General features: G+C 50.9%; 5 protein-coding genes across 5 annotated transcripts; 2 read left to right on the forward strand and 3 right to left on the reverse strand.

Annotated features, from left to right (window-relative positions):
- Window positions 1–753: 753 nt before the first annotated feature.
- On the forward strand, window positions 754–2,409 carry LTR84_001316 (uncharacterized protein; the record flags this gene model as incomplete). Its single annotated transcript, XM_064844941.1, has 1 exon — window positions 754–2,409. The coding sequence occupies one exon, from the start codon at window positions 754–756 to the stop codon at window positions 2,407–2,409; it is 1,656 nt and encodes a 551-aa protein (XP_064707199.1).
- Window positions 2,410–3,126: 717 nt separating this feature from the next.
- Window positions 3,127–5,710, reverse strand: LTR84_001317 (uncharacterized protein; the record flags this gene model as incomplete). Its single annotated transcript, XM_064844942.1, has 5 exons — window positions 3,127–4,302; window positions 4,350–4,951; window positions 5,228–5,380; window positions 5,587–5,601; window positions 5,662–5,710. The coding sequence occupies 5 exons, from the start codon at window positions 5,708–5,710 to the stop codon at window positions 3,127–3,129; spliced, it is 1,995 nt and encodes a 664-aa protein (XP_064707200.1).
- Window positions 5,711–7,418: 1,708 nt separating this feature from the next.
- Window positions 7,419–8,298, reverse strand: LTR84_001318 (uncharacterized protein; the record flags this gene model as incomplete). The annotated part of the gene is made up of 4 exons (XM_064844943.1): window positions 7,419–7,787; window positions 7,843–7,977; window positions 8,035–8,063; window positions 8,115–8,298. 4 exons carry the CDS (start codon window positions 8,296–8,298, stop codon window positions 7,419–7,421), a joined length of 717 nt encoding a protein of 238 aa, XP_064707201.1.
- A 1,494-nt stretch (window positions 8,299–9,792) lies between these two features.
- On the forward strand, window positions 9,793–10,368 carry LTR84_001319 (uncharacterized protein; the record flags this gene model as incomplete). The annotated part of the gene is made up of 3 exons (XM_064844944.1): window positions 9,793–9,858; window positions 9,913–9,930; window positions 9,976–10,368. The coding sequence occupies 3 exons, from the start codon at window positions 9,793–9,795 to the stop codon at window positions 10,366–10,368; spliced, it is 477 nt and encodes a 158-aa protein (XP_064707202.1).
- A 501-nt stretch (window positions 10,369–10,869) lies between these two features.
- LTR84_001320 (uncharacterized protein) lies at window positions 10,870–13,212 on the reverse strand (the record flags this gene model as incomplete). The annotated part of the gene is made up of 1 exon (XM_064844945.1): window positions 10,870–13,212. One exon carries the CDS (start codon window positions 13,210–13,212, stop codon window positions 10,870–10,872), a length of 2,343 nt encoding a protein of 780 aa, XP_064707203.1.
- Window positions 13,213–13,424: the final 212 nt, after the last annotated feature.

Here is a 13,424-nt window from a genome sequence, read left to right on the forward strand (position 1 = left end):
TGGACTCAGCCTTCAGTGATAATTTATCATCTCAGTGATAGAAATATTAGCAGGACATAGGAAACTCCTGATAAACAGATGTTCCCAATAACCAGACTTTCAACACGATGGTCATCATTTTCTGGGACCCAAAACCTTGTTAAAAACCGTCCGGTTACAGGAAAAGCAGTGAGGATGGTTGGGCGAAGTGTGAATTTATACTGGAGATGTCGAACGCCCAGACACCGGCCTCGCAGTGACTCATCCACTACTAGTTAGCGACCTAGGTGCCTAACTTAGGTAGTACCCGCCGAGCTGCCCAGGCACCTACTACTACTCCGTATGTAGCGAGCCTGGATGACGGTGGGGCATCGGGCATTCGGTCGGGGAGTCAAAAACCTTGAAAACAATGGCTATCAGCGTGGGGAGTCGTGAAGAAGTACCTATGCAGGTAATTTTAAAAGCGGCACGCTCGTGGTGAGATCTGCCAAGCATGTCGCCAAGGCAGCCACTTCCTCTGCGATTCGCTTGTTGCCATGATGCAGTGCCTGTGAGATCGTGTTCTTTCCGCGGATGCAGCAGCTGGAACATGCCTTAAACAACCTTCGGCGTCCTATTAGAGACGGTCACGATCGATGATCGAAGCTTCTTGCAACAGCCCCCGCGGGGCTGTGGTTGCTCTTCTTTTGCATGAAATCAAACCATCTGCTCAAGAAAACTATCATCGTTCTCGATTGATCTGGTTGACCGGATCGTTGGCTTCTCCTTGAAAGGATGTCTGGCGCCGAGGCGGCATTTGGAGTGGTCGGGCTCCTCTTGGCGTTCAAGGGTGCCGTAGACGGATATCTTTTCATTGACAGCCTCATCGAGGTAGATGGTAGCCAGAGATATCTGTGTATCCGCTACATCGTTGAGCGCCATAAGCTTACGATATGGGGAGACCACTTCCGTGTCAACGACAAAGAGTCGTGTACACTCGGCCAACTCTCGCTGAAAGTCAGACAGATCATCTCGGTGATCCTCAATGAGATCAAAACTCAACACTCGCGTGCGGACTCGTTCATTAGTCGCTACGACGGACAACTGGGGAAATTACTTCCCTCTTCATCGTCTGAAGGGGTTATTGGTGCCTACCAGAATGATCCCGTCATACAAAAGAAGAACAAGCAACACTTCAGATTTGTGGTTCGAGACAAGAAAAAGCTCGAAGAAGTCATAGATAGATTGCGCCAGCTCAACGACGACCTATATGATGTTCTGGACGTGAGAACGTCGAACCTGATGGCCAAACACCTTTCCTCCTACGTTCTTCCTGGCTTCACCGACTCTGAATCACTTGAGAGCCTGGGCAACCCTTCACCCAGCATCCCATCCCTCCTTTCACTGTCAGCCAAGATCAAGAAGATCCAGGAAGGGAACGACCAGACATCTGAGGGCTCGGTGAAGATCAAGGCAAGCAACCTGTCATTTGGGCAAGGCAGAGACAGGGCCATGGGATTCTATGGGAGTCTCGAGACGCCACAGCGCCGCGTGCTCATCGAGTGGAAATACATATCCACGAGTGCGCCCACGGATGTGAAGGAGCGATTGCGAGTCCGAGTAAAACACCTAGGTGTGTCGCTGTTGGCGACGCAAGACTCTGCCTTTCAAGTCCTGCGATTTGTGGGAACGTTCGAGGACACCAAGTTTAAGCTTTCCGGGGTCGGGGAGGAGCGGATCGGACTGGTCTACGCTGCGCCGTCCCCAAATACCGATCTGACCACGATGACCACGTTGGCAGAATATATCCAACACTCACGCGCTCCCGATGGGCCTCCGTTGCCCAGCCTTGGCCTGCGATTCAAACTGGCGTTCGCCATCGCGTCATCCCTCTCGCTCTTCCACGCATCAAAATGGCTGCACCGGAGCTTCAGTAGCCACAACGTCCTACTCTTTGCCGACAACCAAAACCCGACGAACGGTCACGCGTCCCTGGCGAACCCGTACATCGCCGGATTCGGCTATTCGCGCTCGCGGTCCGACGAATCAGTGGACTGGTTCCGGGCCGGCAGCGCCGACCGAAACTACTACATCAGCCCACGGGTCGCGGAAGGCTTCAAGGCCAAGTTCGACCTGTACAGCCTGGGCGTGGTGCTCCTCGAGGTCGGGCTGTGGGCCTTGGTCAAGGACGAGATTCCCCCCAAAGCTGCTGCTCCTGCGAGGCCTTCTGGAGAAGGAGACGAGACAACACCGCCGCCTAGATCCGACGCGTCTCTCGTTCTCGACATGGTGCCCAGACTCGCACATCTGGTGGGCGAAACGTACAGAGACGTCGTGTATACGTGTCTGACGAGCGGCTACGCCAAAGGGATTTCCGACACCGAGGAGGAAATGTTCGCGCGGGCCGTCTTTGTCGATATTCTGACGCCTTTGGGCGGCTTGAAGGCCTAAGTGACTGGATGGCTGACGAGGGAGAATCATGATCGTGAGTCGTTTACCAATGGATATCAAACGGAAGCACCCCCATACATATCAGTATCCGAAGCACGAATATTGTCTATCGAGATGGTCGTCCAGTTCTGGATATACAAAGGAGTCAATGTCAATGCGGGAACGCCGCAGCCCTCCTCCCGTGCTAGGTAATGGTGTTCTGTCGTTTGACGGTGTTCTGGCTTCAATTCAATTCTCGCTTCACGATCAAAAAGCCGGCAATACAGACGCCCAGTATGCATGGTGAACTGCTCTACTCGGTAATGCAAGCTCAACTGCAGGTGACGGACGTATTTGCTCGATCATGACACGAGTCCCAAGAACCATAGTTTTCCATGCTCATATGATTATGCTGCCCACAAGGCAGTAGATAGTACTTCCCAGGCTTCCATTGTAACATCCAGATTCCAGTTGATAATATCCCTGCTACCCAGTAGTCCAATCATCATGATCCAGGTTTGTCCTGTCCTTGATTGACTCCTTAGCCGGAGATGTTGTGCTCCATGCTTGCCCTTCCTAGCTAATGCTCTCCCCAATTCCTTGATCGTGAGACCGTAACGTCATTAAATATTCGTGTGACTCAAGTATACCGATAGTGGTCACCATATCAAACCATCACATATCATTCCGAACCGAAAGAAATACCAACAAAGAAATGAGGAAATCCCATATGTCCTGTCACTCCCATCCCCATCCTTCTTTTAGATCATTGGCTGTTTTGGCCGTCGGCCAGCCATATTCCTTTTCCAGCTGCGCCAATACGCCCAAAAGCGCTTTTTGTTCCGTCAAATCGGAAAAATATTCCCCGCAGACTGCTATAGCCATGAACGCCTGAACTAGTGCTGGTTGTGAAGATGCTGATTTGGCTGTTCCGCACAGTCGAATGACGATGTTGTGTACTTCTTCAGTAAGACGGCGATGTGCCGCCGAGACCCCTTGCCCAATCCTTGGGATATTGGGATTGTAGACCGTCAGAAGTATTCGCGCGAGTTCGAGGTGCAAAAGGCCAGTGATGTGGACTTCTGCCATGAACCATATGTGTGGAAGACATTCTCCTTTCTTGGTATCTGCTTCTTGATAGTGGATCGGGGCGAATGACAATGGTTTTGTGTTGTCCCATTGAGACTCGTAACTTCTGAGCTCATTCCACCTCTCAATGCTTGCCCTCCCAGCCATGACTTCGCCACCGAAGCAGTACTGTAGGACATTGGCACAATGATAGAGATGTCGATCTGACCACACAAAGTCATCCGCAGCTTCAAATCCTTGTAGAATCGACCACCTCTCCAGAGGCAATCGTACCGCTCTTTGTTTCATAAACGCAATGGTTGTCTCTTGGCGTAAAGCCACTCTGAATGCCGCATGCTGAAAGCTTTTGAGATAAGCAATGGCATTTTCTCGAACGTTGCCATTAGAGCCAGGTCGGAGGTATTCTGGAGATCCTCCATCACCCAGGATTTGGAAGTATGGATTCGCCTGGGCTTTGACGAATATTTGAAAGGTATGGAGAAATGTTTCACTGTCTTCTCCAGTAAAAGAAGTATAGATCTCTTCATAGTATCTCAAGATGACCGCCGCTGCTAAGAGATTCTCATCTCTTACATGCTCTGGGTCAGTCGATAGTTTGATGAGATATGCAATGCATGCATTATGGTATTTCAGTGCTGTGTCAGGGGTCAATTTTGGAAGTGGTACGTTTTGGTAACTAATAACGCCATCGGCTCCTCTGTACTGAGGAAGAGACGCCAGATGCCTCGAAGCGGCTGTAAAGATTGCATTGAGAAGTGGTGGACACCTTCTCGCTCGTTGAGGAACAGCAAGGGCGAAATGACGAGCAGGATCACCGACGTCGAACTGCAGAACCTTAGTATATGAAGGACGTTAAGGGGCATGATTTTTACCCAAGGTGAGAGGTGCTCAATATAATACCGCATCAAACAAGCACATTGAGTGGTCGTAAATCGATTGGGCCAGTAGAACTCCTCCTTCCAGATAGCAGGGGACAGAAGAGATTCATCTTCTGGAATTTTGGCAGCTGCGGAATCGGCCAAACGACGATACTCGGCCTCTACCACCTTAGGAACGTAATTTTGTTCGGGCATGGAGTTGTACGCTTCAGCACTGACAGGACTGAAAACTTTTGGAGGTTCATAAACACGATACTGGGAGCGGATCGGATCGTAGGTTCCATGCAACCATGGTTCTGGGTTTGGGCGGAATGGTTGACTGGCAGAGTCGGCAGTTCGTCTTCTCTTTATAGGTGCATGAACGAGGACTTTTTCGTCGATTGAAAGGGAGGGTAGGGTAATGGGAAATTCAGAGGAAGAAACAACGTGAGGTGCATGCGGTTCTTCCTCAACAGATTGTTCATATCGCGCAAGAGGCAGTGGGAGGTCCTCCTGTTTCGTGGGTTGAAGAAGCGGTCTAGCGGCAGTGACCACAATGTCGTCTGGAGAATAATAGTTCTCCAGTTCGGGATTTTCGTCGACAAATTGGAACTTTCCTGTGAAGTGGACACGGTCAATATAAATATTGTGATAGGTTGACGATCTGCAAGCATGAACTCGTGTGGGATGAAAGGGAGACACGACATGAAAACGGCCGGCTAACAGCGTAAGCTCTGACAGTGTGACAGAAGAAATGTTGAGGAGAGGGGGGGTGGGCGATGGTGGTACGTTGACGGCAAAGTATAAGAGATGGCGTCTCGACGGACATCCTAAGGTTCCTCTCCGCACGACGGATTTTGGAAGAAGATTGGGCCTGGGTAACACAAACTTACCGTTCCTGGTCTGCTCCAGCCATGTCTGATCTTTGGCGAAAGTCGCATCATAACGGGCGCTGGAACCATGGCGAAACTTGAGCTTGTTCTTTCCCCTCCGACACCTCTGGCCGAGTCTCTCACATTGCTTACACTTGGGACGGGTGTCGTCGCCTGCATTCGAGTCAGTGGAGACCCCAAGATTGTACATCTGTCCCGCTTGGGAGTTGTGCTGTTGAATGGACGGGGTTGGAAATGCCTGTGACACATGTGCATGCGTTTTCCCGGACCATGGGACGGGCAGGAAACAGTTGAGAAAGTGGGTGTCTTGCGGGAATAGCAAGTGCAAAAGACAGCAGATCGAGACGTCCTTTGCTTACATTTGAGATGACGTTCTGACAGGAGTCGACATCAACATGAGGATCCGATTGACGGACAAGATAGTCAGAACATACCTCGACATTCCTGGCATGGGTCTTCGATCTTATTGGCCGTCCCAGGCATAGAGAAAGTCATTCAGCGCGGGTAGGACGACAGACAAAGGGAGTGGTGTAGTGGGAGACAGAGAGCCATGTCAAGTGAAGTTGAGAGGCAGATTGCAGAAGGAGCAGTTTCCCATTTCAACGATTGGGGGTAGTTTTTCGAAACCGATCCAAGTGATGTGTCTGATTGTGAAGAGTTGAAATGGCGAATGGAAAGGAATGAATTTGAACCCCGCGAATAAAAGCGACCAGGTTCAAGTTTGATCGAAATGCCTTGATGCCCGAAAGGAGGAGAGGAGGCTGTAGTTAGTCGGCTTATGGCTTGACCTTCCAAGGCTGGTAGTCAGTAAGAGGATGCAGAATACTCGGTAGAGAACAAGGGAACAATTGTCAATCACACACTGGCGACTGGTAAATGGCAACTGCAACGGGCACTGGCGCGCACGCAAGACAAACTTGAGTCGTCACGTCGTCAAGGGTCCTCCACGTTGAATATCACGAATGGTTGCGTCTGGGGCCGGGTAGTTACCAGGGCCCCTCGGGCTTTTACGAGGATTGTCTTAACCAGCCCGCTAACTAACTCGGGGTTGCCACTTGAGTGTCACTGTCAACCGAGGGGGCTTCTCTCCCTGAAAGCTTTACCTGAAACGTTCTCGCTCCCGCCATCTCCGGTTCTTTTGCCGACACTCAAGAGCCTAAAAGCGCCTAAGCTTCCACCTCAACTAGCGCCCGAAGCCTCGTTCACGTTCTTCACGCTCTTCACTACCTAGGTACTCATTTCAATCTCTTAGATCATATAAACATGGTTTGCTGATCTGGGGAGTAGAACAATGCTCTTGGTCTTACAGATCGGAGACTTGTGCCAAACCCTCCTCATACTGCCACCATGGGGAATCATCGGCTCATTCGATGGCAAGTCTTGTGCATATTGAGGTACCTAGGTACGGAGTAGTGGTCAAGATAACCTTGACAATGACAACCACAGGGCCCCTGTAGATTGAAATGAATTGTTTGCGATCAGCAGACGAGGCTACAATCACCTGCCTGCGACTTCGTACTCGGCGTTGCTCTATCACCGTGATCGCGGCTCTGGCGTTCCTAGTTTCATTCTCGACTCTTTGACTCAGGCCAATCGGACGACTGGCAATTCACTCCGAGACGCCAGATTGTGAATGGCCCGTCTTCCAAATACCTCGTATCTGGTTGCATTGTTTGCTCAAGTGGATATCCGAGGTCGGGCGAAAGTGACAGATGGAAGGGTGTATCAGGCGTCTCACCACTCCGCATCACCACATGGCCCACGTGAGAAACGCCCATGCGGAATCATGAAAGTGAATAAGAGAATCATTATGATTGCCATTAGTGGTCTCCAGTGGAGAGCAGTCTACAATCGAACCTCTCTGGCCAGGCATGGTCCGGTAGTTAGACGTGCGATCGAAGGCTGGTGGTCTGTTCCCTCTGTCCTTTCAATAGAAGTCTATGTGCCCCTTCGTAGAGGGTGCTTACTCTGTGCATCCAAACGTAAAACACCTTACCCATGCTTCATTATTAATAACACTCATGACCCGTCCTGACAATCGCCCAGCGATAATTTGCCGGTGTTCAATAATCAAAGCCGTGATACTCCTGACATTCTTGGGGTAATCAAGTCAAACCTTTCATAATGCACATCATGAATTGGATCCATATGGCGCTTTTGCCTTTCCTTTCCGTCTGGTCTTCTTTTTCGTTCATCGTACAGACACTTCTGCTTTGCCGTTGCTTTGAGGTCTCGGCATGTCTCCGAGTTCGCTCCCGGTACCACTTTGACCTCGTTTTCGCCCGGGTAAAATGTGAAAGTGGTGCTTGCCATCTTCTTTGGTAGTAGTTTCACCGGATGAATCACCAAACCGGGATAAAAAGCTCTTCTTCTTGTGCTGTTGTTTGGTCTCCTCGTGTAATGTGACATCTTCAAATCCCTCCTCGGCGGTTGCTGGTCTTTCAAAGGTGGTGCTGTTCAGAGTTGAGCGCGTGGGATATCTGCTAGCCGGTCGAGAATCGAGTGATGTTCGTGAAGTGAAACTATCACTTTGTAGAATGGGGGATCTGCCAGAAATATCCTGTTGGTCCGGTCGTTAGTTACAGGAGAGACCTTGAATCATTTCAGGCACTCACAAATGATCTCCTGTATGATTCAAAGGACTCGCGAGAAATGGAAAACGGCTCATTCTCTTTGAAGCACTGTCGGTGGTTGTTGGAAGATGAAGTGGGCGACTTGAGCCATCCAGGCTTGTTCTCGGTGGGAGATGGCTGGGATGAGAATTAGACCATCATTCTTCAACATGAGAGACTGCTAGATTGTCTTACTGGAAGATATTCGCCGCTGTCGTTGACCGCTGTGCAAGATTAGCCTCGGTATTTGAGGGTGCGGGCAAGCCGGCGCATACAACTCAGCTTGAATTCATTTGGCTCGATTCGCTTTTCTTTGAGCCCTAATGCCAACGAAGGCTTGTCTCGGTATGGACTTGTAACATTGGTATCATTGGGGGTTGGGCGAGTGTTCTCTTCAGGCGCGGGGTCCGTATTGACTGTGGGTCGCTTGGAAGTGAAGGGCAAGCGGAAAGGCGGCATGGTGGGTAATTAGGAGTGAAGAGTGAGGTCTAATTCTAGAGGGGAAAACGGATGCAATCAAAATTATGAACAAAGAAGTGGTAAGTGGTGTAAGAAGTGTTGGGGGCAGTTGGTGGAAGGACGAGATAGTTGGAAAAGAGGGAGAAGAGAGAAGTTGTGAGTTCCAAGTTGAAGATGGACTGGGCAGTGTTGCACGCAGTGTCAGTAGTAGTATCAGTGTACGAGTACTCCGAGCTGTCCTGGTTAGCACTCCCGCAAAAGCTGGAGACCCTCGGTCGATCAGCTCATACTCATACGAAGTAGAAGGTTCAAAGCAACGTTAAGAGGGGCGGCCGATTATTGCATCATTTGGCCGGTGTCTAACGGATCTTGACCAAGAAGACCAAGAGTATTTTTTCCCAGGCAAGGGACTCTTGAGTTAAATTCCCAACTAACTAGAGGTTGAGGCGCCATTGCAACCTCAAGGTAATCCACACAGTCCGGTGCTTCCCTTCCATGCCTATTCTGAGTACCTCCAGGCTGGTAGCAGAGGGATACAGAGCGCCTATCGAAGGGAAGGCCTGGGAACTGGTTAAGAGTGCCACCGACTCTTCTCCCACTGCGAAAGCATTCAGCCGGGAAGCCGGATACACAGGGAACGACATCTACCCGAACTTGCCTTGTTTCATCACCTTATTGGATACTCCAATCAGCCATGAATATCCTGATGCTGACTGTCGCGCTTTGTCAACTCCCGTCATCGGCCCAGCTTGGGTGCAGGGGTTGAAGGGCTAATTTGTTACAGTCTACCAAATCGAGTGATGGGTTTCTAGATTCACGATATCACGAGAAGATCACCCTGATTGTGAGGCATTTGGAGTATATCCATCCTGAATCTCGTGATGACGACGTTATATTGGCAGATCGTCGGCTACCGGCTAGCACCAGCACTAGTTACTACTAATAACGTACCAAGTCACTTCGGCTCACCCATTCGAAGACGTGTCTGTGGCAAACAGATGCTTGAGGCTGAGAAAGACCCTCAGTCCACCGTTGGAGATATCAGCCTTGCACTGTCTGGCTACCTAGATACTTGGTCCTTCTCAGCTGTCCAAACGTATCAATTAACTTCAGAATCACATAGAGGCACCTTGTCGGCGTATATATTACTTTCACATCTGAACTTGACTGAACTGCACCTTGCTCGAATGCACATGTGACCATGGCAGCGAGGATGTTACTACCTAGGTTCCTAGGTACGGCCGGCCGTCAATCGTCCTTGCCTTGTATACCTTCGAGTCGCAATGATGTGCCTTCCTCCTTCTCCCAACTTCTTGGTGTCCTCCTCATCATGAACAACTCTCCGTTTTGGTCTCCGCCATCCTCCATCCCAGCAATTATTAGTCGCTCGCCAGTCATCATCAACCTCTTTATCTGTCTCACAATACCGCCCACTGGACCGTCTTCCTCCTGTTTTTCTGTTTCTGATGTGTTCTTCGTAACTCTTTTGGCGACATGTACCAAAACCCGTTCTCTGGCACCTTCTTCTTGGACTGGGCCATATGGGCTCGCTTAAGTCTTGTATGTGCACCCTACCACACACTTCCCAGACCTTTAGACTGACACATATTCAAGATTCTGGCTGGCTGCTTCGTTCGTCTAACAACGCCCTCCCTTCCTTCCTTGCTAACATGTCAGATCATTGTCCTCACGACCGCCTACATCGTCAAGTTCAAATCATGGCTCCAGGACAGAAGATTTGAGAAGAAAGCCGCCCAGCAGGAAGAACGAGGGGAAACGGCCTTTGTGAGCCATGCTGGTGATAAGATACCATTCGGCATCCGTGCATTGATTGAAGATGCCCAAATCGAGGGTGTGTGGCATTCGCGCCCACTAACACCACTCAATCCAAATGACATTCCAGACCACACCTTGGTCTCATTTGACGGCCCTGCCCCGACTACTCACACGAGAGGAGGTTCTTCAGTCTCGTCCACGGCAGTTCCTGAAGCCGCTGACATAGACAATGGTTCACCATATGGTTGGCATGAACTCTCCGCTGTATCTTCAAGTGCTAATCTGTCTCCATAGCTCCACTACCATCTCCGAAATTGCAAGTCCGACTTCTAGCTCCAGCCCCAAGAACACGAAGATACATCATAGGAGGTCCAAACCGGAGCATGGCTTCAAATTCAAGGCATACCATGTCCGAATACACAGACCCGTTGGAGCGAATGAAGGCTGTGCGTAGCATACATGCCGCAGAAAGTGGCCAGCTTATCCCTCGCTGGTCAACAGTGTACTAGCCCATGGTGATTTCCCACGACGAATCAATCACTCACAACCAGAAGAGAAAGACTTGGCCACAGCTTTATGGGTATCGTTCGTTATGTTCATTGTTTTTTTCTCAGTTACATCAAATACATGGAGAGACCATGTCTGGTTCAAACCGACCAAATGACCTTCGTGACTGGAATGTGCGTGGAGAAGGGCTTGGGAAACACTCTGTGTTCAACCGTGCATTGCAAGCAGAACTTCATCTCGAATTGTTCACCCGGGGTTTTTGATAGAATCACCGGGTTGCGGTCCATATCAACCTCTCCCCCATTCCTTGCGGAGCTTCTCATATCGAATCATCTCCTGCGAACTGACACTTGGATGCACTTCGGCTCGTGCCACCAAAAAGTCCGCCGTCGTTACGAAGGGTAGTTTTTGCATTGGAGCCCTGCTACAACGGCTTACAGCAGCATATCCGGCCCTTCGCAGCAACTCTTCTAGGTCTGCACCACTGAACCCTTCGCAGTCTCTAGCGATAGCAGCCATAGGCTCATCAAACTCAAAGTTTTTCAATTTCTTTGTAAGCGTTCGTAAGATATCGACCCGTCCCTCCGCGTCAGGAAGCCCAACATAGAGTAGAGTGTCAAGGCGACCAGGTCGGCGCATAGCTGGATCAATTATGTCTGGTCGATTGGTGGCGGCGATCACATATATGCCCTCGCGACTATTTCCTACCCCATCAAGCTCGGTGAGTAGCGTGTTCACAACCCGTGCACTCGATTCAGACACCATACCATCTCTCCTCGGTACCAAAGCGTCAAGCTCATCAAAGAATATCAATACTGGCACGCTGTGTCGCGCGCGATTGAAGACTTGCCGCACTGCCCGCTCGGATTCGCCCACATATTTGTTCAGTAATTCGGGCCCTTTAACTGATATGAAATTAGCGTGGCTGGAATTCGCGCACGCCTTCGCCAGTAGAGTTTTACCACACCCTGGCGGCCCCCAAAGAAGGGCACCAGACGAGGGTGTCATGCCGATATTTGAGTAGAGAGTAGGATTTAGGATTGGGGAGATGATGGTCGCGGTCAAGTCACTGATATGGCTATCCAGAGCCCCGATCGACGCGAACGTAGTGGTGGGAATAGTGGCAAAGCCTTCACGGAGAGATGAGGGCTGGATTTGCGGCAAGGCAGTGAGGAAGTCGTCCGCGGTGATGGAAAACATGGCCGTTTCATTGGGATCGTAGGTGGTCGACCTAGCATATTTGATGAGGCGCCGCAGAGACGTCACCACTGGAGAAATTTGAGTACTCGAGCTCGTCACCGCTGTCGTTGGATCTATGTCGTCCACATCCATCGATGTGAGCTCGGAATTGGCCTTGAGCATGTCCACATAGCGCTTGATGGCCGCGGTACTTGCTGTCGAGACCAGATCGCTGAGATCGGCCCCGACGAAGCCCGGTGTACGTCTTGCAAGAAGCGCGAGGTCGACATCGGCCGCAACATTGGATTCCCGCGTCAGTGCACGTAGGATCTGCTCCCTCACCATCTCATTCGGCACCGTCATGTTGATTTCCTTGTCAAACCGGCCGCCTCTCCTCAGCGCCGGATCCAAACTGTCCGGCCGATTCGTCGCAGCCAGCACAATGACCGGCTTCCCGTCCGTCTTCTCCAGCGCCAGATCATCCATGCAGATGAGCAGCTGCGCGACGATTCTCTTCTCCATCTCGCGCTGCGCCGACTCGCGCTTCGGCGTGATGGCGTCGATCTCGTCGATGAAGATCAGGCACGGCGCAGCCTTCTTGGCTTCGTCGAAGTGGTCTCGCAGCGCCTTTTCAGACTCCCCGGACATGCCGGACACGATGCTCGGCGCGGAGATGGAGATGAAGTTCACGCCGAGTTCGGCGGCGAAGGCGTTCGCCACCATCGTCTTGCCGCATCCCGGTGGCCCGTGGATGAGCACGCCCCGTGGCGGTTGGACTTTCGACGACGTGTAGATCTCCGGTCGAGTCATCGGGATCACGAGGAGGTCTTCGAATTGCTGGATCACGTTGTCTATCCCGCCCATGTCGGCGAGCGAGACGTGGTTTGGAGGGGATTTGTCGATCGCGGTGCTGGACGATGCGATTGCCTTGCGCTTCTTCTGTAGCGGCTCGCCATTGGTGAGACGCTTTGATTTGGTGGAGGGCTCTGGTTCCGCCATCGTTGTGTTCGTGGTGTTAGTCGTGGTGGTGTTCGTTTTCTCCGGAGGTCCCTCCTCGTGGTCTGGGTTTCCAGGATGCGGGCCCCTGGGTGTCGAACTTCCAGACTTTGCCCACCGACCGACAATGCTCTTGTTAAGAGCTGACGATGCAGGTTTCGGCGTGGACTGTTCTTCTACGAAGACGCCTTCTGAGTCGGACGATTCGGCGTCCTGCTGTATCGTGTCCAAGACTCGCTCAATACTGTCCTCGATGACTTTCTTTGGTTTGCGGTTGAGAGACGAGTTGGAAAGCTTGATCTGGTCGTATACAATGCTGAATGTTAGACGTTGTGACGTCTCGTTGTCGCCGTATTGGTTCCGCTCATCGATGATTTTCCGAACTGCTTGATATACTTCTTTATCGATACCTTGGCTGAGCGTCTGACGACGGCGTCCGGGCCTCCCTGGAGCCATTGGTCGTCGTGTATAGTTGGTTGGGTTGAAATCCTAAGTAGGCACATTTAGATGTATGAGAAAAAGCTCCGAAACATTTTCATTTTGCGTCCGGAATTATTCCGGAGATAATGACTAGCGTGGTTAAGTGATGCTAGAGTTCAGCACTAACGCCATTAAATGATTTCTAGTGGCAGATAAACCCCTGGCAAATTCTCAGTTAGTGATGCTGA

Source organism: Exophiala bonariae, assembly GCF_035927105.1.
Source record: "Exophiala bonariae strain CCFEE 5792 chromosome Unknown scaffold_10, whole genome shotgun sequence".
NCBI lineage: Eukaryota > Fungi > Ascomycota > Eurotiomycetes > Chaetothyriales > Herpotrichiellaceae > Exophiala > Exophiala bonariae.